The sequence below is a fragment of the Kryptolebias marmoratus genome, linkage group LG9, assembly GCF_001649575.2.
Source record: "Kryptolebias marmoratus isolate JLee-2015 linkage group LG9, ASM164957v2, whole genome shotgun sequence".
NCBI lineage: Eukaryota > Metazoa > Chordata > Actinopteri > Cyprinodontiformes > Rivulidae > Kryptolebias > Kryptolebias marmoratus.
This window is the reverse complement of record NC_051438.1, coordinates 12,554,050-12,578,995: the sequence shown is the minus strand read 5'-3', so window position 1 is coordinate 12,578,995 and position 24,946 is coordinate 12,554,050. Positions and strand designations below refer to the sequence as shown.

General features: G+C 44.9%; 2 protein-coding genes across 3 annotated transcripts in view; both read left to right on the top strand.

The window, feature by feature from the left end:
* Window positions 1–19,584, top strand: part of LOC108242069 (synaptopodin) — a 19,984-nt gene extending 400 nt beyond the window's left edge. Inside the window, exons 2-4 of one of the 2 annotated variants that reach the window (XM_017426663.3) lie at window positions 4,612–5,799; window positions 11,102–13,158; window positions 15,765–19,584. In XM_017426663.3, coding sequence (XP_017282152.1) covers window positions 5,637–5,799; window positions 11,102–13,158; window positions 15,765–17,132 — 3,588 coding nt within the window. In that variant the 5' untranslated portion in view covers window positions 4,612–5,636 and the 3' untranslated portion in view covers window positions 17,133–19,584. Of the gene's footprint in view, window positions 1–4,611; window positions 5,800–7,563; window positions 8,184–11,101; window positions 13,159–15,764 lie in introns of those variants that run through there. The other variant, XR_003039574.2, reaches the window with a different exon arrangement.
* A 3,022-nt stretch (window positions 19,585–22,606) lies between these two features.
* The window catches only part of tspan17 (tetraspanin 17), a 27,863-nt gene continuing 25,523 nt past the window's right edge, over window positions 22,607–24,946 (top strand). The window contains exon 1 of the mRNA XM_017426664.3: window positions 22,607–23,247. Coding sequence (XP_017282153.1) covers window positions 23,152–23,247 — 96 coding nt within the window. The 5' untranslated portion in view covers window positions 22,607–23,151. The remainder of the gene's footprint in view (window positions 23,248–24,946) is intronic.

The following is a 24,946-nucleotide window of genomic DNA, read 5'->3' as shown; positions in this document are numbered from 1 at the left end:
GGGTCGAGTGGCTACTAATATTTAAACCTTTTCGTCCTGAGAGTGCAGAGCCTGCTGAAGATCCAGGTTGGAGACTTTTAACTGCACCGTGTAACGTCCGTGCGTGTTTCCAATTACAGATCAGGCTGCAGACTTTATTTACTCACCCGTAGTTGTAATTACTTCCTGTTAACACAACTGGGGAGGTTTATTAACTGCTTTATAGGGGAGCAGTGGGGGGGTACTGTTATACCTTATGGTAAATACCTTTATTATACCTTTGCTGTGGCACAAGTTGCTTTGAATTTGTAGTCAAGAGGCCTAACAATCCTTGGAGGAGTGTGTATCGCTCGCCGCCTTTCATGCCAGAGTTTTATGTTGAGAGGAAACGAGGCTGTGGCATATTTTGGTCAAACCTTAGAAATAACAATATGTGCAATCTAAAACCATATCACTCAGATTATGGGTTGACTCTCAGCTACTGCCACACCAAATCTGTGTTCGACAGCTGTAAAATTGAGTGAGTCGTAGCCTTTTTTGTGTTTACTAATGTTAAATTGCTGTGGCAGCCATCTAGAATTGGGTTGACTCCAAAACTTAATGAGTTGTTGATTTATATCCAATGATTCGTTTCTGGGAGTTTTATTACAATCCATCCAGTGGTTCATGAGATATTTTGCCAACAGACAAACAGGGCTGACTCCAACAGTTTATGCTAAGTTTTAAGTAAATATTTCGTGGAATCTGTTAGAGCTCAAAGTATCTGCTGGGGATCAGTCTCAGCTACTGCCATGCCAAGTTTTAGTGTTATTTCTGTACAACTGACTGAGTTATAGCAAATGTTTGTGTTTGCTGAAGTCGGCTGGTTGTGGTGCCCAGCTTAAATCGGGTTGCTTTCAAACGTTATTCGGTTGTAGATGTACATCCAGTGATTACTTTCAGCAAGCTTCATCAAAATTCATCCAGCGGTTTACGAGACATGTTGGTAAAAGACAGCTTCGTGAACGCACACAGACATGGCAATTACATTTGCACGAGTTTCTACTCTGAAAAATGCCTTTTGAAGTCCTAACAGTTTTCAAAAGACGACTCAAACGGTTTTGAGCTCCTCCCTGCTGGCATAAGTTCCTGCAGGTATTTACCCTGTGAACTCCTCCACCTGTGATTATGAGAGCGGGTCGACCTGCTGATGAAACGGAAGACTTTATTACGGCGCTATTAATGACGACGCCTTAAAAGTTTGCTGGAAAGGTCGAAAGAAAAAGAAAAAAAAAAAGAGAAGGAGACATTTCTAGGTTTCATTAGAAGTTCTTCCATGTCAGTCAGCAGGCAGCACAAGCTGAGGCCTGTTGCTTCTCACGGCCTCCTGGAACCGTGGAATTATGAGGCACTTGAAAGCACTATCCGAAATCATCTTTGCGGCGCCGCTGAATGGCCCTTTGTCTCCCGGTGAGAGGGAAGGAGCAAAGGGCTCTGCTAAAACCGTTTAACGTTTGCCACCGTAAAAGATCCGCCGACTGACGCAGGAGCTCTCTGACCCCCACAAACCTGAAGCTAATAGACTTCTCAGGATTTACAGTAAGAGGAAGACGTGCGCTCTCAGAGTGATGGATGATGAGCAGATTCCTCAGGTGGGAAAGAAAAAAAAAGGAGCGCCGAGGATGAGTTATTAGTTGTTCTGACATACTTTCTGCGTGTCGGCCTTTGATGTTGAACGGTAATAAATGTAGCAGACGACGTCCAGGAGGACTTAAATGAATGATTACAGCGTGCGCGGCTGCCAGAGCAGCTTCTTTCGTATGTCATCACTATGTGAGACATGCTGCTGTGGGGAGCTGCGGGATCGATGTGCTGTCATCGTACGATGTTTGGATGATGCTCGGGAAGCCTGTGATTACGCGCCGACGAGGCCTCCAGGCCAAACTGTTAATTAGAGCTTTGATTGTGAACATGGAAGGCGGTGGGTGGTGGAGAAGGTAGACTTGTCGGAAGAGAACGAAGAAGAAGAACAATAGTGGGACAAAACAGCGCTGTCGGAAACCTTTTTGAACTTCGGGGGCACCTGTAATTGGAGGTGGGGGTGGGGTGGGGGGAGTGATGGCGATGGGCGGGACATGACATCCGACGGGGAGCAGAGACGAAAGCTACAGGGTGAGGCGGACATCTTGGAATAGTCTGGAAGAAATATAATATTCCAGGCTGCAGAGTAACAAGCTGAGACAAATAAAAAATAAAAACTGTGGGAGATGAACGGTCATGGGAACAAAAAAAGGTCCACTGTTTTCCAATCTTACCATTCTAGGGTTTGACCTGTCAGGACATAACCAATCTGATCCGATCTTTAGCAGGTTTTACATTTACTCAAGTGTACAAAAACACGGAACTGAGACTTATCGCTGCTGAAGTGGTTATTTGGGAAACACGTGGTGGTCTTCACCCCCAGCTTTTCTGTCTTAGCTTCATTTTGGATTAAAAAATAACAAATCTGTTGTGCGTTTTTATACACTTGAGGTTAGATTTATAACTCATTTTAGAACCTGGAAAAGACCAGATCGTTGTGTTCTGTCAGGAACGCGAACTCAACATGTGTTCACCTTTCCTCTCTGTGATTACAGTAAACATCGAACATATGCAAGGCCAAGACCAGTTTTTAATGAGGAAAATATTGCAGACTAGTAGAGAACAAGACCTTCCAGTCTAAAAAGGAATCCATGCAAGTTGGAGATCTAAACGCGGGTGGCACATCTGGGAGATTCAAAGGGCTATTGTCAGTGCGTCCGAACAATACGGGCCTTTTGTCCCCTGCTCTGTTCTAGAGATCACGCCAGTCAGCGAAGCTGTGGAGGATTTCTGTTTGCCTACATTAGGGAGACATTGGGGGACAAGTTTTGTTTGGGCTGATTGTGTTGAGGAGGACAACGATCAGCCATCCCCAAAAGCTGCTTTGACTCCGATGCTTTTCCCTCCAATGGAACAAAATGAAAAAGCAAACTGAGGTGCTTTTAGAAAACATGAGAAATAATGTGTCTGTACCAGCCTCCCACTTCTCAGTTAGACACACACACACAAAAAAAAACTTCATCAGATTCAAGGAGAGACAAGTCTGATCAGGAAAAAGGAAACGTACGCTCTGGTTTATCATTATAAACATGGCTCTCAGCAGCTTTAAAGGAAGAACATATCTGCTGATACGAGGACATACTTCACTGGATAATCTTTAGTTGACTCTTCTTGAATCTTAACGATGGGCCGCATCACATCACAAAGCCCGAGGCAGAGATGAAGCTACTTTTGGCTGATTTAATACAGATATCCATACATTTCTTCGATCTTTGGAGTCGATTCAGAGCTTATCACATTCAGACTCTTTAGAGAGACTTATCTGCTGTTTTTTAATCCTTTAGTCAGTTCTTAAAAAGTGCCAAACCTACGATAGTAAATCAGACTTTTCCTAAAGCAGATCTTTGGAAGTTCTCTTTGACTGCGCTCGGTTTGGACAGGATTGACGTGCTAAAGGCTAGTCCTAGTGACGCCAAAGACCAAAGTGGATTGCTGCTGCGTATTCAAGCAGCTCCAGTCTCAAAAATGTCTTGGAAGTTCAAGTGAACTCACCATGTTTTACGTTTGCACAGTCATTTACATAATTCTGGGTATTTGCTCGCACAAATAGCCAATGGCAGCATTTTATATATCGGCTTTCTGCCAAGATTACTGTGACACTGCTGTAAAGATTTACCAAAGATGGCTGTAATCCACACAGACCGGCCGTTAACTCACCAGTCCAGTCGGAAATGAACTCGCTTTCTTCAAATTGAGCTCAACAATCAGCATAGCCTGCTGGTTTGTTGACCTGACCCGAGTTCCAGCTTTCGAAGTCCCTCGGGATATTGCCGACCGGGCTGACAAGCTAACGGCTGCTCGGCTAGTGGAAGAAAAACACAAGTGGACTGCTGTCTTCTTAAAACGACTCAGATCTCAAAGGAATTTCAAAGCGGTGCATGCGAACGCTGTCAGTAAACTTTTCCACCGCTCAGATTGCATGTATACGCCAGCTGAAATATTGGGAATTTCCAATTGGAAGTGGCTCAGACTGCACAGAAAGTGCTACAGCTAGCTGTTGCTGCTGCAGCTTGCGCTAGTTGATAACCTAAATATTCTGTGTGGAGTCACCATATAAGCCGAAACCAATGGTCGTGGAAAGGTTTGTAAAATAACGTGATATCAATGAGAACAGTTTTGCTTTAAGGCCGTAAGAATCCAGTTTGTTCTGGGCTCCGCTTCGACTAGCCGTTAGCTCGTGAGTCCGCTCAGACCTAAACTGTGTTTCTCCAAACCTTAGGTCATTCAAAGGGCCGTCTACAACCACTAAGATTTTAATTGTTCAGGACTTTTCCACTAAACAATGCTTCCAAAAGAGGCAACATTAAGACTAGTCTACTTTGGACAAAATCCAGAACAAGAGCAGAATTTTCTGCTCATTTAGAGAAACATCTTATTTAAAGCAACATGATGTCGTGCTAAGAATGATTTAACATCTTGTGTTTGTTTCCTGTCATGTCTGCATGTAAAAAAATAAAGAGACATATTGTAGTTTTTTTTAACTGAGATGTATCTTCTTTTATTTTTTTGCAGGACAGAACGTACAAGTGTACAAGAAGACGGAGTCGCTAAAACTCAGTGACTTACCATCGGCTGAGCTCTCACTTTATTAAAAAGCCCGAGCAGAAGAACCAAAACAGACGCTTGAATCGTTTTTCTCCAGGAGCCAGAAGCCATCTGAAAGTGAAGCTTTTGACTCTGGAGGTGGATAACTCATCACTTAAAGCGCTGATTCGTCTCAGCCTTCGTCAGAATTGGAATCAAGAGGCAAAAGCTGAACATTCCTATTATGTTTTCATAAAAAAAACACCCCAGAACAAATACACAGGAGAGCAATGAGCTGTCCTGTTTTCAGAAACTTTCTTTTCCCCCTATGAGAAACAAACAGGAGGGCGAGCAGCTTTTATTAAAAGTTTTTTGAATACAAAGCAGCCCCCCGGACTGACCTTTTCGGAGTGAAACGTTTTCCTTTAAGCGCACCTTAACAGGAGGAAGCTGCCACATGCATACTTTCCCTTCACGCCAATGATCTTTAAGACAGAGGCCAGATTCCTTGCAAAAGTAACCTGCGGGCCTCAGACTGAGGAGCAGACGAAAAACGCGTTCTGCTGACCAAAATAGAATCGGAGAACGAGCAGAATCTGGGAAGGAGAAAAAAAGGAAGAAAAAAAAAGAAAAAGGGAGAAATGGAGAGATGCAAACAGGGAAGGCTGGAGAGTTTCCCTCCCCTCTGTGCCAGATTTTTAACAGAACACAACAAACTTTGAGTAATTTCTGTGGCTGCTTTCCATGGGAACACATCCAAAGGACACTGGAGCTGACCCTCCCGGGAGGTCCAGATAAACTGCGCTGAACACTTAACAAAGAAGAATGTTGAAGCGAAGTCCTCTCGTCAAACTCGAGGACGACTGTTGCGAGGACCGCCGCTGAACGAGGAGCCACGACTGCCGTGGAACGCCGATGTGCCTTTTCCCCTCTGCCTTTTCGTAGTGTTTTTCCCTTCCATCACCGTTCGCTGCCAGCCACTCAGGACGTGAAGGAGGCGACGGGCTGACACGATGGAGAGGGGACACGTGTCCGTCAGGAGAGGGGTGAGCTGGAGCCCGGGAGGACTGAGGAAACCTCTGCAGCTAAAGGAGGACGCGCGCTGCTCCGGGTCCGACGAAAACACGCCGTGGGAGAGGATGGCCTCCAACGGGGAGCACGTCAGCCGGAAAACGAGTAAGTGCTTGTTTACCTCGTGACTCCTGCTGATACCTGGAACGCCGAAGCCGCAGCAGGAAGGAACCTTTCTTACGTTAGGGGGCAACGGAACCACAGCTGTGTCGTTTCCAGAGGTTTGATTGCTGCTTTTGTTGCCACAGTGTGGCTTGGACGGGGAAAACAGGCGGTCCGGGACCCGCAGAGTGACACAGTTGAGGAGCTGCACGAAACATCTGCTCCTGTGCCTTAAAAAGCACACGCCGCCCGAAGGGAATGTGATCAGTCACAACCGCTAAAGGGCTGTCTTAATATCCGCAGGCGCTGACAATTACAGTTTAGGAAACACTACTTGGAAATGGTGCTTTCACAGCTGGCGGCTCCACTTTGACCGTACATATAAAGAAATAAACAAAAGAGCTGACGTACCACGATGAGACGAGAAGTCTGTGGAAAACTCAGCAACATTACAGAACTGCAATCATCTAATGAGATTTACGGCAGATCTTGTCCAACATGTTAGCATTTGAAGTAAGTTTTGTGAGGATGACTCTCAGCTACTACCACGTCAGCCCTTAGCTCAGTATCTGTAAATCGGACCAAGTTGAAGCCTAATATGGTCTAATGATCATTACCTGTGGCAGCCATTCAGAATTGGGTTGACCGAAAAGTTAACCAGTTGTAGACGAACATCCAATGATTACTTTATGAAAGTTTCATCAAAATTCACCCATTGGTTCATGAGATATTTTGCTAACAAACAAACAAGGTCGACCCCGAAAGTCGACGCCAAAGTTTTAAGCGAAGATGACGCGTAACGTGTAGCAGTCACAGTTGACAACGACTCTCAGCTACCACCACATCAAACTTTAACTCATTATCTGTAAAACTGACTGAGCCACAGCTATTTTCGTGTTTGCTAGGTTTCCGTAGCTGTGGCGGCCATCTTGAATTGGACTGAGTCCAAAAGTTAATCGGTTGTCGGTTCCTTCCAGTTATTGCTTTTTTAGACTTTAGCTGAAATCTGTTTGCCGGTGCAAGAGTTAGTTTGATAACAGACACACAAGTGCGCACACAGGTGAGAACATTATCGCCGGCCTTTTTACCTTCCGACGGCAGGCACTAAAAAAAATAAAAAATAAAAAAGGCAACTCCCTCTGGCGGACCCTGCGTTCGAAGTGAATAATTGCACATTGTGTAATAGAAGAACTCACGGCCATCAAAAACTTCCTGATCTTGATCGCCGCGGTGCTGACTCCCTTCCTATCAATCCCCGCTCACTAATTAGTTTCCTCAGATCACTGAAAAGGAACACGAAATGTCTCGATAAAAGCCATCCCCCCTTCATGTTCAGTGAAGTAAGAGTTCAAATGAAACCCAACAGAGCTGCTTTTTAACCCCCCCCCCCGCCCTGCTGCTCTGTCGTTCCTCCTCCATGCGCCACAGAGACTTTAGGTCCCACTCGACCCCCCTCCGTCCCAGGACCTCTGCTAATCCCTGCGTCCTTTCATACCGCTTCACACATCGCCCACGTGGGCCTGCTGTGTCATCCCCCGCCCCCCCTCCTTCCAGCCTTCATCCAGGAGAAAGATAACATCCGACAGGGTAATCTGACCTTTGATACACAACTGCGGGGTCAACCCCTGCCCCCCCTCCTCTCCTGACTTGAATTCTGCTGCTGTCAGGCGGCGTGGGTGGGGGGGACAGGGGGGGACGTTTTCCTGTCTGCTCTCATCCAGGCAGGGATGAAGGGGAAGGGGCAGAGGGCAGGGACATGAGATAGAGAAAGTTTGGGGAAAAAGGTGGGGTGAGATGATGTTAATGGTGGGGGTTCAGGGTGCTGGAGCTCCGGAGCCTCAGCGGTCTAATCCACGTAGCCCCTTGTTGCTGTTCAAAGACAGCAACAAGGGGTCAGGCCCGAGGCGGGCCACGACCGAGATAAGCTGCTCAATGCTTCCCATCGACCGGACACTCCTCCAGAGCTGTCAAAACAGCCGCAGCAGATAGATGCTCTGTCCGGCAGAGGCAGCGGACGGGCCCTTTGTCCTCACGGGGCGTCTCACTTTTAAGCTTTGGTGAAAAGCATGCGGAGGAGGTGGTGGCGCACACTGGAAAACACACACACACACACACAAAAAAAAAAAGAAAGAGAAAAGAAAACTGGAGGCTGAGTGACAGACAGCACAGCCTCCAGCTACAAAAAACCCCCTCCCTCCTTGTCTCTCTCCGTCCGCCCGCCTGCCTGACTGTCTGTGTGCAGAAAAAGAAATCTGATCCTGTGTCTCGCTCCAGAAAGAGGAGGGGTGTGTGTGTGTGTGTGGAGCCATCAGGCGCAGTTAAAGCTGAAAAACGCTGGTGGAAGCACTGCGACGCGGCAGCGGTCTGAGTTTTTTGACACGAGAAAGGTAAGGGCTCACAGGGGCCAACTTTTTGGGAAAACTCTCAAGGGTGTTTCGCAGTCTGTTTAGAAAAAGTTAACTTGTCAGCAGCTCTGCAGTACCTCCCAGAATCTTTCAGTTCATATAACAAAAAAAAGACACTGATTGAGCACTGTACTTTTATTCCTAACTCTTACATTATGTGTCATTTAATCACCAAACCTACAGCAGCTTCCTTTCGATTGGTTCCCACTGAGCACAAATCTCAATCAAGAACAACAAAGAGAATTCTAAAGCAGCTTTAAAAGTTAACAGGAACGCCTAATAACGACAAGTGAGAAAGGTTTGCGCTCGTGGTGACTTGTATTTCGGTCACTGATGAGTTTTGCACCTGCGTGTCACCTGATAAGCCTCGTGGTGTTGACAGTGAGGACATTTCATTTGAAGTCTTGCGGCTCTGGCACATCCAGCCAGCAGCTGAAGCATAAACAGTAAATAGAAGCTAAAGATAAAAACCTAAGTGGTGTTCTCGCGCCTGTTGACGAAATCAACACAAGCTTTTGTACGTTCTTAAGAGGCGGGATGCTTGATTCCTCTGCGGTGGTGTATGAGAGAAACTGATTTATGCTGAGAAAACTGCTTGTGACCACGTTCGATCACCACAGACGTCTAATTTGGTTTATATATCTTTATTGGCTTCCAGGCTGAGGGATTTAACCTTGTCGGTGCTGGCGCGTTTCTATACAGAAATAAGCAACGTCCTCGCAGGGTGTATTTATGTTATATTTGTAAATGCACTGCTTTATTTCTTATCGGAATCAGCTTGTTTTATACATAAGAACACGTGCCACTGTGCTGGGTAAAGCAATCGTTCAAAGCTCGTGAGGTGGGAAGTTTTACGACCAGTTCATATCGTTTTTGTTGTAGTTAGCTCTTTGGAGAAACAACTCAATGGTGCATTTCATTTGTGCTTGGAAGCTGGAATTTCCAAGTCCCTGAGGCGGAAAAATCGACTAAAACGTCCACCAAAGTGGGAGATTCCTGGCCAGTCCTGACCACAAAGTCCACCACGGCTACCTTGCGCATGAAATGCTGCGATAGCTGCAGGAATCAACTTTTTATTCGTTACTTCTTCCTGTTTTATCTCCGTAATCCAGTCCATTGAACATGTTACATAGTCTGAATGAACAGAACACAGAGAACTCCATCATCTCAAACTAGAACACGGTTAGGTCGGGTCCAACGTCAAACCTGGATCCAAGTTCCAGCTGGGACGCAGCATTTGTCTGACCGGACTGCCTAGCTAACAGCTAGTCCTTGCTAGCGGAGTGAAAACATTTGTGGCTAAGCTATAACGACTCTAATCTCCAACAATTCAGTAGTCGTAAAATAGTTGTGTAATCTGCAACTAATGGGAATGGAAAGGTTTGTCAAAGAGCGTTCACATGAACCGCTATGAAATGCTTGGTGTTGTTGTAAGGTGGCAACAATCCAGTTTGGACCTTGTGTTCAGACTAGCCATAAGCTCATCGATTGAATTAAACTCTATTCCTCCAAACTGAGGTCGTAGAGCCACCTGTCTACAACAGGTAGAACATTTGTTGTGCAGAACATTCTCACAGAACACTACTTTCAATGTGAAAAAAAGACATTAACGATAACTCACAAGAGTGAAATCAATTACTGAGGGCAGTAAAGTCTGTGAAATCAATAGCAGATGTATGATATTCCTGTTTAGGGAGGAATGATCGTGTAAGCTTTTTTCCTTTTGCCAAAAAAAAAAAAAAAGCGCCTCACTCAAAATCCGCTCGTAGGACAGGTTTACAAGTGATGATTTATGCGTAATTATTGTGATTGGCACCCAATTAGGTCAAATAATGTAGCTGTCACAATGCATCGTCTGTGCCAACTGTCTGGAGGGGGGGAAAAAAAGAAAATCCTGGAAATATCTTCCACCAGACAGAAGATCATGAATCAGATAAATAATCTACCAGATGTTTCACCATGACGACCTTTTCTTCTTTACAACGCTCACCAAAGAGTCTGATTTCACAGCTATATTTTGTGAAGAAAGAGGAAAAAAAAAGAAAGAAAGAAAAACGGCCTACAGGCAGCCTTCATTTTCTTCTCGTGAGCTTTGAAGTATGATGCAGTCACTATATTTAGGGTAGGAGCGCTTGATTGTATGGTGTGTTTATAGACGGCTGTCACAGAAAGTCATTTTGGAGGCTGTAGGTTGTAAAAGTGGTCTATTAAGGTTTCGAGCTCCAGTATTGCACGAATTAGCTACAGAGAGAAACCAAAAGGCATGCTGGAAGTGCAGGCGGGGAGTTTTCTCAGCCGTGGAGGAATGCTCAGGGAGGGACGGCTGCAGATGGCAGAGGAAATAGTTCCGCTGCCTGGAAGAGAGCTCTTAAGCTCAGAAAACAAACTCTCAGTTTGAGCATAAGTGAAGCAATCAAGTAAACTGTTGAACTTGTGTAAGACAAGCCACATGTGCTGAAGAAACTGGCCTAGATCTTTTCTTCAACTTCACTCAACAAGCTGGATCTTTGTGTTCGGATGTTTAGGATGTTTGTCAGCCTACGCCTATTAGCTCACTGTCCACAACTCCAGACTGCTGAGTCAAACGTCCACAAAGACTTATTTTTCCCTTCAGCATGGCGAGCAGCAATCAAAACCATGTGCTTCCAAAGCAGCTATGTGGGTTTTAAAGCAAAATATTTAAACCTAGACTTGTTAAAAATATGTTCTTCTTGGCACTTTCTGTCTGCGTTGAAGTGGTTTGGTAAGTTTTTATCAAAATGCTGAGGGAGTTGTTTTTGAGTAATATTGCGTTGAGCCTCCCTTACAATTACCCAAAACATCTGCGTCAAACTAAAAGAGCCAGCGTGTTTCACTCAGCGAGCCATCATAGCTTCTCCCTTCTGTATGTGTCTGTCCAGGTCTGACCAGGAGTGCCAGTTTATCAGAGAAGGAGCTGAGGGAGGCGCGCCTGAAGAGCCAAATCATCGCCGCTCAGCTCACCGTCCCATCCAACTCCAGCTCCACCTCCAGGGGTGTCCAGCTCTTTAATCGCCGCAAGCAGAGGGTGAATGCCTTCACGCACGAGACCAGTGGACGGGGCTCGGAGGTGGACGAAACGGAGAATGTGAAAAACAACCCCTCGTCTGACAAGCCGACATGGGCAGAGTGCAGCAGTGAGGAGAAGAACAAAGACCTTAACCTGAAGAATACAAAGCCACTCGTCTTGTCGCCTTTACGCACTGTAGGTGATATCATGGATGAGCCGAGTAGGGATTTTCATCAAGAACACGTGGACAACAGCATTATCCAGGAGAGACATTTCCTTCCTGTTAAAGAGGAAGAAGAGGAGGAAGAGACAAAAGAGGAGATCCAGGAGGTTCTAAAGGACAATGTCATGCATGGGACTCCTTTGGAACGAAACCACACTGACACAGTTCAGATGGCACATGTTGATCAGGGGACAGAAACAAATGAGGGCCACGCAGGACTGGTTTCCAGTAAGAAGCTTCCTAATGGTTGTCACAGCACCTCTGGACCAGAGAGGGCCTCCATACCCCCATCCAAGCAAGCAGCCACCACCCTCAACAGAACCGCCAGGCCTTTCTTCTCACCCCCGACAGTGCTGTCTTCAGAGGCAGCCAGCCCTGTCATGAACATCCCACCTCCTCCATCTTACTCCACTCCTCCGCTCCCTTTTTCAGCTGTCCCTCATCCTGTCACGTTCTCACCTTTGCCTCCGCCCCCATCTTATCCAACACCTCCTCTGCCGGCCTTCACAAATCAGCCCCCTCAGACCTTCTACTCAAGCCCGCCTCCGATGTCTCCTGTCATGCCTGCTTCCTCTCCTCTGCCATCCCAGTTTCCTGTTTCTCAGCACCCACCCGTCCGCCAGTGTGGCCCCCCCACTGCCCCAAAGCCCTCCACCTTTGTTCCCCATCCCTCTGAGGAGGAGAGGAAGCTGATAACGCCAATCAAAACAGGAATACTCGAAGAGGGCACCGCCAGAAGGGCAACGAAGAAATCAATGTTTACATTCAAAGAAAAACAAGTGGTGGCTCCGAACCCAGAGCTGCTCTCCCTGGTGCAAGGGGCGGACGAAAGAAAGAAACTCGGCCACAGATCTGTCCCCGAGCCAGTATCTGAAGAGGAGTTAATGGCTCTGGGAGCTGAGGCCTCCAACTTCCTGGCCAAAGAAGAAAGCAGGACAGAGGGAGCAAAAGCGCCAGAGTGGACCTCTTGTCTCAAGAGCTCAAAGACCCGACCGAGGGTGGAGCACCAACCAGAGCAAACTCTCACCAACGTGTCAGGAAAAGGAGCCGAGCTGTTCGCCAAGCGGCAGTCCAGGATGGAGAAATATGTTGTTGAGAATCAGAATGTGGGACAAATCAGGTCTCCCTCTCCTGCAATGTCTCTGCCACCATCTTGGGTTTATCCATCGAACATGCCTGGACGCGTTAAAGCCATTGCCAAGAACTCTGACATGAGCGCCCAGCTCTCTCAGAACCTGAAGGCCCAACAAGCAGTCAAGCAAAAACCGAGGCCAAGGGCTGCATCACCAGAACCGGTTCCCGAGCCGACTGCTTTGGAAAATGGCTGCTCCAAGATTGAGATGGACCTCTCGCGGCATCGGCCTTACCAGCTTAACTCGTCCCTCTTCGTCTTTAACCCAGTCAAGGACCCAATCAGTACCCTCCCCAGAGGAGCACCACAGGCCAAGAACCCACTTACCACCAGCACTTTCCCCAAACAGACTTCTCTAACTAACAGCACCCCACCTCGCTTCCAAAGCATGTCTCCTCAGCTGCCTCTCAGTCCCACAAGAGCACCGGAGCATCCCTCGAATCCGACGTTCGGGCATCCAAGGATCAGCTCTCCTCTGTCTGCCTTCTCTCCAGAGCGAGTCTCCTCCCCTCGATCGGGAGTTCAGGCTCCGAGGCCCACGTTTTCTGCCAAGAAGGCGGGAATTACACCACAGGTGTGGAGACCCTCTCTATACCCCTTTTAGAAAATATGACCGTGTCAGAGAGAGACTGGATGTTTCGCAGAGATTAGTCACGTCTGCAAAATTGAAACCGATTTCAGTGGGTCTAAAACTGACCACTGTCTCTTTAAACTTGGGACTTCTTCTTGTGCCTCTTTTTAAACATCTTCTGGAGATTTATGAGGGAAACACCGTAACCCTGACATATCCTAAAATAGTGGAAAAATGGGATGAATTATACACCGAATCATTTTAGCTCAAGCTGACATTATCTGCATCTTAAAAGATTACATAAGAATACATATTAGAACTGTATTTTACCTCCTAACAAAAAACTACACACCAGTAATGAACTTTAGGAGATTAAAACTGTGTTTTAGTGTAATCAAAGTAAGTAGTTTCCATTCCCAGAGCACTTAGGATGTAAGCACTTAAAAATGTCAATTTTCAAAACATTTTTAAAACATAAAAACAACCTAATAGTTCTTTTCCACTGGGCACCATTAAGATTCTGCTTTACAAAGCACTTTAACAGATGGTCTTGCATCTGCTTTATGATCTATGATTTGCAAGGTAGCGCTGTTCGCTGGCATGAAAGTTGCAGCAGGAAAACTCTTTTATGTCTTTGTGTCTTCTGGGTACTTTACTCTGCTTTCCAAAAATCCTTCTTGCCTAAATATATGGAGTGTACTTAGGCTTTGTTCTGTTTCAGATCTGCAGGCTGCATCAGTTCGCTTCATAAACTGATGCGTGCGTTGTAACTTAAAGCGATAGTTCCATCTTCGCTCTGTTTGACACTGCAGAATTTGTGCCCGTTTCTTTTTCATAAACCTTGATTCATTGCACTTTCTTGCTGTTGCTCTCTTATAAATGATTTTTTTGTTTTTTTTCTGTGTGTGCTCGAGTCTTTTCCTTCTGATTAAATCTTTATGCTAACACTCTGAAGTGGGCTTCTTCTGTTTTCTTCCCGTTTCCTGGTTTCACTGGCATCTTCTCAACCATTACTTTCCCTATAAAATGTTTTATAAAACTTTCCTGCCTCCTCTGCTGTCACTGGGAACATTTAAACCCGCCTGTAAACTTTAGGCTTCTATTGAAAACAAAGATGATCTACAAACAGGAGCCAAGTCTACTTTGGATGATAATTTGGTATTATTGCCAATACTGAAAGGCTGGGAATAATGTACAAGCCTGCCTCTATGTGTGTACAATGATGTGGCAATACACAACCAGGACTGTTAGCAAAATGGCTCATAAACCAGTGGATGGGTTTTAATTAAACTTTCAGAAAGTAATCATTAGATATACATGCACATCATTAACTTTTTGTGTTAGCCCAATTCAGTTTTTAATATTTACATATAATGAGCAACAAAAATGGTATAGTAGTAGCTGAGAGTCATCTCCAACACATACTCTGAGCGCGAACAAATCGTGTAGGAGGTCTTTGCTTAAAACTTCACCGAAAACTGTTGGCGTCAACCCTGTCTGTCTGTCTGTCTGTCTGTTCCACTTGTCAGCAAAATACCTCGTGAATCACTTGACGAATTTTAATGAAGCTCTCAAAAAGTTTTGGGTACTCCACAACTGATTAAGTTTTGGAGCCAGCTCAGTTCAAGATGGCTGTCACAACCATTCAACCTTAGGAAACACAAAAACGGTGATAACACACTCCATTTTACAAACACTGAGCTAAAATTCGCTGTGGTAGTAGATGACAGTCACTCCCAAGACATACTTCAATGTCGTCTCATTATATTGCGTGCAATCACTCATAACTTTATTCTCAAGATTCGATCAAAACGAATATAACTGATTGTCTTAGTTTAAAACTCTGGCATGAAAGGTGACCAGCGATATGCATTCCTTCAAGGAATGTTTGGCTTTAAATCTTTCTAAAGTTGTTAAATAACCAATACTGCTGTGCAGCACTGGCTATGAGGCACTTTCATAAGAATTTTAGTTTTTATGCGTTCGTGCTAAAACCTGTAACTTGGTCTGGCTGGTTTCAGGTAACTCCCACATTAAAAGATAAATGTTTTAACCCTTGACCTGAGCCTTGATTTTTTGCAACAAAGCTCTGACCTTTTGATGTATGACCCCCCCCCCAACATTAATCCAACAAGACCCAAACTGATACTTGCACTTCAGCACCACACACTCCCTCCATAATATTGTCCCAAGCAAAAGATAGAGTAAGTTTCTAATTGGTTTGGACACAAGATGGAATGCGGGCTTTGCTCGGGTTGTGTAACTTCATATCCCTGCAAAGGTTAACCACCTCAGGAGGACCAGATGACAGTAACCTGAGAGAGACACTAAAGACTAGGCCTACATGTGCTAGTGGCTTGGCTTACTTAGGAAACATGCACAGAGGGAATGAACATCCGGAGAAAAGACTGAACACACAGTTTTGATTTGATTAAAATAGATTGCAAAGTGTCAGAGAAAAATGTATTCTCATAGTCCAATCAAAATCTTAGAATTTACTTTAAAATGGTTTTCGGTGAAAGTTCTATGCAATAATCTGCTGTTTTGCAAATGTATCAGTTGATTTGTAAGTGTGTTTTAAAACAAGGTTATTTGTTATGTTCCACCAGGTATCACAGGAGTCCTCCACTGGTGAAGTCGCTGGTGGAACACCCACACCAACGAGTACACCAAGCATCGCAAAACGTTTCAGCAGCCCCGACGGGCCAATCTCAAGAACCTGGACCTCCAGCTCCCAAACAAACCAACCCTCCGCCGTCGTCAGTGGCTCCATCAGATCGGTCACTTCCCCTGTCACCTCTTCCGGGAACACAAAATACCAGCCATTAACGACCAATCAGAGTGTCCAGTGTTCTGCTGGTGCCTCCGCTTCTACACCGAGACCTTCCCAAACACCCACATCTCCATGTTCTCCTCCTTGGGGATCCAGATGTCAGTCACCAGCAGTCGGCCAGTCCTCCACCCCAGCTTCCTTCAGGTCCCCAGAAATCTCAAAAATACACTCTCCTCTTTCTCCTCCTTGGGGCGCAAAATGCCAGTCTCCAACTGTGAGCCGGAATAACAAGACCTCTACAGCTGCCTCTTTTTCCACATCCAGACCCTCCTTGACACCTCAGGCGAGTTCTCCTCTCTCTCCTCCGTGGGGATCAAGGAGTCAGTCTCCAGCGGCGGGTCAGAATATCCAGTTTTCCACAGGGTTTTCTGTTCCTGTGTCAAGACCTTCCCAAACTTCCCTATGGGGATCAAGGAGTCAATCACCAGCGGCGAGTCAAAACACACATTTTTCCACTATTTCCACATCGAGACCTTCCCAAACTCCTCCGTGGGGATCTAGATGTCAATCACCATTGATAAACCAGAATACCCAGTCCTCCACTGTCACCATTTCCACATCCAGACCTACACAAACATCGACATCCACGTCTCCTGCCTGTCCTCCATGGGGTTCACGTTCCCAGTCCCCTGCACTCTTTCAGAGCAGTCTGTCGTTTCAACCCACGAATCCTCCACACACATCTACCACCTCTCCTCCTCCTCGACCAAAAGACAGTCGCTGTATGTCCCCCGACGGCAACAGTTTGGACTCCAGGGTCAACCATCGCCTCCTGGCAAAGAATATCATAAACGCAGCCAAACGTAAAAACAGCCCGTCCCCCGGCGCACTGAGCGGCCACAGCCTCCCCATCTCACCTGTGGGACATGCCCACCACGACTGGCAGAAGTCACCCATCGGCCACTTCCAGTCCCGGTCGTTGGGGGCACAGTCCCCGACTTTCACCAGTCCCCCTCCCACCCCGACTCAGAGAATCTGCTCGCCCGTGAGGCTCTACAACACCCGTTCCCTGACCGACTCGGACGCCTCTGTCGAGTCTGAAGACTCGGGCCTCCGGTCGCCCGGCCTGCACTCCTACCACACCTGCCCCCGGGGCTGGGGCAGCCTGAGAGTCAAGAGAGGCTCCGTCTCCACTGACCTGTGAGCGTGTTACCGAATGCTGAATTGAGAACATAGCTTCACTTTCATAGACTTTTTTTTTGTTTGTTTTGGGGAGGGAGGCGACATTGAATCACACTTTGAAGACGTTTCTAATGGAGCTTTAACAAACTGATGAGTCTGCTTTTGTAAACTTGATTGCTGATTGTAGACTATATTAAACATCGTATCCAGGTAGTTTTAGAGTTTCATACGGCTCATATGTAGAAGGACAAGAACAAGCTTTTTGCAGAACAGTCGCTGTGGCTTGTACGCTTCTTACATACCAAAAAGTGCAACGACTCAAATTAACCAAAGATATTTAAATTCACTTTAAACTAGTATTATACTCTTTACACCTTTTCAATCAACAAGTCTTCACAGCCACTGCTACATTTAGTCTGTTTTTTTTTAAATTGTTGTAAGGTTTACTGATATATGAATATATTTGCTGGTCTGATGAAAGTCAAAGTGGGATGAAATGTATGGAATAAAGAGGCACATATGAACAGCAATGTAAACATTTTAGCTGAATAGACAATTTAGGTTTTAGTAAAAGCAGTTGTTCAAATCTTTTGAATTGGGTTTTGAGGGCAAAAAATGTCTTACCTGTTGCAGACAGCCTTCTGAACAACCTCAGTTTGAGGAAATAAAGTTTAATTCTGACTGGATTGACGAGCTAACGGCGAAGCCCAAAGTGGATTGAAGTTTCCAATAAATCACAGCATTCAGGAGTCATTTGCAAGAGCAGACAGTGGCGGCGGCAGCTAGCTGTAGCACTTCTGGTGCAGAATGGACTATTTCTGCTGGAACAACTGTAAAGCGAAGCCGACAGATGAAGGTTTGTAGAACAGCATATGGTGGATTGCTATGAAGATTTTTGAGAAGAGTTGCTTCAAGATGTCAGCGATCCACTTTGGCTTGGGCCTTGCTCGGACTAGCCCTTAGCTTGTCAGTCCGGTCAGAGTTAAACTGTTTCTAGGAGCCATCTACAACAGATAACATATAAATCTTTCATAACCCTTCCACGAAACCCCAGTTTGGAAGATCTGAACTGTCCCGTTTTTCATTTTTAGTGTTTGTAGCCTAGTCAATGTGATTAAGTTTAACCAGGCAGTCAGTTTATAATGAATAATATTTTAGACTGTTCTGGTTAAAGTGAGCCCTGTGAAGGACTCGGGACCTGTCCAGGGTGTACCCCGCCTCTCGCACAATGGCCGCTGGAGATAGGCACCAGCTCCCCGCAACCCGGAAAGGAAGAAGTGGATTAAAAAAAAAATGGTTGGATGGTTAAAATGAATGTTCAACATTTTCTTTATGAAAAACAAACAACAAAGTCAGGCTATTTACATTATCATACTATTAAAAAAAAATCACAATTTCATTCTCCAGTTTCACCAATTTAAAACAGTGCAATAATTAGTTTACACAGCGCATGTTTGTCACTCTTTAAGTACTGAATTTGAGTTAAAAAGAAAACGTGAATGTAAGCTTTACTAAAACTCAGAAAACTGACGGAGAAAGACGAGTGTTTCACATTGGGATGTGAAGGGAAAATGGAGCATTGAAGCATTAATCAAACACTGCTGCCACGCTTTAACACAGACTTTTTTTTCTTTTCATGTCTTCTTCGTTGATCACCATCATCCGTAACTCTTTGAGCTGTACCAGTAAGAAGAACAGATTCAAATGTGTTGTGTAAAGGGCCTGTTTGGATGAGGTCTAATGGAAAAAGCGTATGTGATGTTGAAGATGTTGAAGATTTGTGGGTGGGAAAAAAAAGGCACGTTGTATGTTGTTCACTGTTAGTTAAAGATCAGAAGGACTGAATGTCTTTGGGCTCCATATAAAACTCCTATGTACATTCTCTGCAACTTGTAAAGCTTCTTTTGCTACTTGAATGCACTTGTGGTCGTTCCGTTCCAGCGTTGATCTTGGCATGGTTAAATATCTGACTTAACACAAACAAGTAAATCCGTCAAACAAACGGCCCGTTTCACTGCAGAACCCCGGATCGGCTCTGGACAATACAACCTGCTGACACATAGCTGCAGGCGTCAAACTGCTGCCAGAGCCATGTTTCTGTTTCACGAGTGGAACCCCCGTTCCACGACTCGTGCCTTGCCTGGTCCCGCACGAGCACCCCGACTTGCAGATTGAAGGCCTCAGCACATTGCTAAATATTTACTCGGTGTACCTTCTGAGTGACGGGAACCTCTGGTGCTTGTCTGGCCTCCCTGAGCAGGATCGAGCGTCTCGCTGTCACGGATCGGTTTCTGGACGAGCTGCAGATGTCTTCAGCCATGGAAAACAGAAAGAAATCACGCCACGTTTAAGGTTCCCTGCAGGTCATCGCGGATTGCATGCCTGTATTTCATTCACGCGGCTCCCGTTTCATGCCATAGCTCTTTGATTTCTGAATAACCTGATGCAAAATAAAACATATCTGTTGCAAAGTTGTTTTCGTCTCTTCAGCTGCATCGAGAAAAACAATGAGAAAACAGAGATTTTCCACCAAATGATGTGATTTCTGGGGAACTATTAGCTAAAGACTGGGCGTAATTCAACGTGATGTGCTGAAACAGATCAGGAAATCAGAAAAATTGGAGTTGTAGCCGACTTAAAAAGCTATAAACAGCATTTAAACAGTGAGAAATTCCGCTAAAACCTGACATATGGTGCAAATTAAGTACACCTTGTTTTAGACATCAGAAAGTCATGCGGTGTCCATCAGACTGTATAGTTAGGTAAACAGAAACTGTGCATACTTTTACATATTTATTAGATTTAAGAGAGTCGTAAAAAGCCAAATAAATGTTGTGGGAACTTAAGAGAGCTGAAAACAAATGTCTGCAAACATCAGTGAAATGAAGCTGTAACGAGGAGGGAGGGCAAAATTCCACCGCAGTGAAGTAAAATCATAGAAAAGACAAATGGTTATTGCTCTAAAGATAACTCTTTAAGCTATTGAGTTATGGGTATTTTGCACACAGCTTCTGCAGCCTACTTTTACAAACGCTATGATGTAACCTGACATGAGTTTTTGTACATCTAAGGGTGTTTTTGCCTTTTTTTTTATTGGATCAGATGACTTTTTTATGTCTTGGTGCATTAAATCCTTAAAACTGAAGAATTAAATGGTACACATTTTCAAAGGTTATGCTACTGTTGCCAATGTGTACAGAGAAAGTTTAATCTGAAGCCTAAAGTTACTTTAATAATCCCTTCATTCCAGCTGTCTGATGATAAAAATGAGTCTGTACTGACCCAGATTTGTGTAAATAGTTGCTATCAAAGTGCAAATTTGAGGTCAGATCCATAAAGATTTGATTAAAAAAAAAAAGCCAGCTGAAAAAAAGTTTCATGTACTTTCATGTTTACTTCATGCTCTTTTACCAATAAACACGCAAACCGACTGTTTATGGCTCGCCGTGATGACATGTGTCAGATAAATCATCACATCTGGAGGCTCGGTTGCTTGATTTTTACAGTCTCGGGTCGCGTTCACTCAGCACGCCATATTTGTGGGAATAGTTTTGGGAGTGGCATGGCCCAAAAAGCAGCCTTCAGAGATTTAAAGAGGGAACTAAAAGTGCATTTATCACAGGTTCATAGACTGCCATCTGTAGGACTTCAGATAGAAGTTCAAATTTGCCAACTTTGTTGGAACAGATTCTTGACATGCACTTTAGATGGCAGTAAACATATATCTTTTATTTAACAAAAATAAGATTCATAAAAGATGCAAGAAAATACAATAGTTCTTAGGCTAAATGATACATCTTTGGTATTAATATTTAAACATAAACTTATGGAAAGTGTAACTAATCCAAGTTTAATTTCTTAAACATGTGTGCTTTTCCTGTTTGAAGAAACAGTTTTACTTTCAGTGAAATTTATTTTCAATCCTAAGCAGGGGCAGTGGTTCAGGAGGTAGGGGCTTGTACTGTAACAGTTGGGTTGCCAGTTCAAACCCTCACTCTGTCCGTCAAAGCCATTGTGTCCTTGGGTAGGACACTTCTCCTGCCTTGCCTACTGGTGGTGGTCAGAGGGTTTGGTGGTGTAGGTGTGATGGCTGCCTCACTTCTGTCAGTCTGTCCCAGAGCAGTGGTGGCTACAATGTAGCTTACCACCATCAGTGTGTGATTGTAGTGTGAAGAGCTTTGGGATCCTTGCACTTGATAAAGCGCTATATAAGTGCAGGCTATTTACCATAGTTGGTAACACCATACAGAAAACTAATGTGTTGCACGTCTGTTTTGCTCATGTTGACCGCTTTCAAAGTACCAAAAACCACCCGAGTGGAAAACAATTTGTGTATCAATCTCAAGTTTGACATTACAAAGTAAAATTGTTTCTTAAAGGATTGCATATGGCCTGCTCCCGCCACCTTTTTGCGTTAAACTCAGATCAGTTTCGGCAGCACGATAGATTAGTGGTCAGCATTGTTTCCTCACAGCAAGAAGGTTCTGGGTTCAAGCCCTGGGTTGTGTGGAGTTTGCATGTTCTCCTCCTGTTTTGCGTAGGTTTATCTCCGGGCACTCCGGTTTCCTCCCACAGTCTAAAACCATGCATGTCTGTTCCCGGCCTGTTATCTCAGTGGGATTTGCCTGGTTACATAAAAGTTAATTAAAATACAAGCTCTTACCAGAGGCTGCTTGAATAACCTTGTAAATGTCGTGTGCACGCTCAGGCACTGCTGTAAGGTCCATTCGTGCTCGGAGTACGCAGTGAGGATGACTCTCAGCTACTACCGGCACCCCATCTCAACTCAAAATGAGCAAAATCACCCGAGTTACAGCCGCCTGCACGTTGCTGGAGCTGACTAGCTGTGGCAGCCATCTTGAATGGCTCCAGGGGTCATTCAGTTGTAGAGGTAGGTTCCTGAAAGTTTAAATAACACCTGTCCTCTAAATCAGGAAGTATTTTGCGAACACGGCAGGCAAACGTAAACACGCACACACTTGGCAAAAACATAATCGCCCTTTCATGTCCAGTGGCGGGCGATAACAACTTTCAGCTCATTGTTTGCACATTTGGAGGCCAAACTGCAGCATGTGCTTCTTTGTTACAGAATATGTGGAGAACATGGTGTGAAAATCCTGTGATTCAAACTGGTTTTGTAACTTTTATATGAAATGACCAGTAATTAAACCACCTATAAAATGTGCTTGGAACTGGTGTGGAGGGAAAGTTAGATAATAGGTCAATTTAGGGTACTTATGTTAAGGTTTTATTTTGTCACCGTATGTTTTACTTGGTTCTCTGCTCCAACACACCTGATCTGAATCAATTGCTGATTACCAGGCTTCTGCAGAACATGAAGAGGTGATTTAACCACTGAATCAGGTGTGTTGGAGCAGAGAAACAAGGAAAACATGCAGGATAGTAGACTTTTAGGATCAGGATTGGAGACCCCTGCCATAAAGTAAAAGAAAAACAAAAAAAGAAAACACCAGTGAGACACAAGAGGCCGCTCTTGAGGTGAAAAGGGCGAAAGGCAGCGCTGTGGGTTTTGTCGTCTGACAGCGAAGGGCTTTGCTTTACATAAAGAAAAAAAGAAAAGAAAAAAGAGCCAAAGAAAAAAAGAAAGATGAAGGCTCTCGGCAGCCGTGCGGCGAGGTAGATAATATGAGCGATGAAAGACCGTCAGCTTCGCCTCGACGAGCCGTTGTTGACTGCGAAACAAACGCAACTCAAAGCGCCGCAGATGGACGGCTGCGCCTTGTAGTTCGGTGCCAGCGGGCTTGTTGTCGTTAGCCGCTAATGCTAACGGGAGAAGTTGGGAAGCTAGCTGGCCCTGGCAGCAGCCGGACGGTGAGAGCGACGGGAGCGAGCCCCGGTGTAGTTATGCTGGACCGGACCGCGTCCGCGCCGTCCGGGTAAGTAGAACCAGAACCACCACCACCCACCCCGTTTCGGCTAATGGAGACAGACAACTTTTTTGACGAGAGGAGTTTTGAGAAGTGCAGCGCTAGCCGAGCCTCCGAAGTACCGAGCCCGTCCCTGGTAGCCGACTGCAGCAGATGCCTGGAAGGATGAGCAGAAAACGCCACATAAAGGGAGCCGAGGTCAGCTGCTGCGTGAAATACTCCCTCTTTGGATTCAATATTTTATTCTGGGTAAGTAAACAATAATGTGCACTTAAAAAAAAACTTTTCTAACAGTAAAGCAAAACAAAACAAAAAAACAAACAAAAGAGGCTGACAGGAGAAAGTCAGAAACTCCAACGGGTTTCAACGGCGACGTTAGCTTACATGTCTACGAAGCCGACGGAAAAATGTTTGCTAAAGTCTAATTTTCACGATTTATTTTCCCATAAAATGAACTTGGCTAGACTTTTAAAAGAGTATTGGTAATTGTGGTGTTTTTAATCCAGTTGTTATTGTGTTTTAATTTTTGTTTTTTTGTTCATAGCTAACTTTTTACCCAACAGATTAGCTCGTTACTTTTCTCGTTTAGGAGTTCATTACTAAAGTCTAGGGCTGTGGTCATATATGTGAGGTAAAGAGTTTGCAAAGGAGTTAGCTACTTAGAAACAAATGTAATTGAGGAGTCCTCAGATTTGGAATAGTTTGCTCAAAACAGCAACAATAAAATAAAGTTGTATTTCTCATTTGAAACAATGATTCTAACCAAGTCCTCGTCTTCTTGTTCTACTCATGCTCCTATTTGTATCATGATGTAAACGCATTTATTTAGTCATTGCTCCATTACTAATTTAAGTAATTTATTGCATAAGTGTAGTCCCTTGTTTGGGTAGTTTTACAAGTTAGTTTTATGAGAGGCCTAACCAGACTGGATCAGTGCCTTTTGAATAAACCAACATGATTTTAGTTCACGTCCTTTATTTAGACAAACTTAAACTGAGCTGATTTCCTTTTTTATCATTTCAACTTAGTGTTTTACTCTGCTGCCTGACACTCACTAAAACATCTCTTGGTGAATAGCAGAGAGTAAATCACAAAGTATTAACCATCATGTAAAAAAGGGTAATGGGTAGAGTGACTCTGGTTGTGGTTTGTTGTGTGTTCGCTTGTCTGTAGAGTTAGCGAAATATCTCATGAACCAGTGGGCAGATTTTAATGAAAACACCCAGGAAGTAATCATTGGACATCAACCGTTTCCCCTGGCATTATTTGAAGGTGGGAGCGGGGAGCCCCGGCTCATAAAGGTCGTGGCATGTAATAAATATAAGAAAACGTCTTTATGTGTTCGCACGTTACCAATTCACTGCGGCCAAGGGAGACGCCGTGTCCCCGACCACCCCGGGACTTTTCTATCTAAAGTTTAACACTTTATTAAATGTGTACTGAGCAAAGTGATACATGTGCTGATGTATTTGGAGGGTCATCTTCGGCGTATAGACACGTACGGCTTATGAGCGTGACCAAACTCACGCTAGCGTCAGGAAAAACGTTGCAACCCACTCAAATGGGGGGGACAAACAGCGTTTTTAATAAAACGCCCAGAAAGTAATCACTTGATGTACCTCTACAACCAGCTGACTTTCAGAGTCGATCCAGTTCAAGATGACCACCGTCCAGCTGACTAAAACTCAGCTAGCTTTACAGATGATGAGCTCTGTTCCGTTGTGGTAGTAGCTGAGAGTCATGAACGGCGCATTACCCTGAGCGCGACGCCTCTCAGCGTCTCCAGCACAGAACTTTGTTTCCGGGTTTTGGTCTGACTCTCCTCAGTGATGTTGAAGCAAGTGATCCCACAAACCCATTAATCTCCCTCCCTCCCCTTCGTCCATCTTTATTCCTCCTGTCTGAAAAGTTTCTCTGTTTGGGCTCCCCGCCCCTCCCCACCCCCGCC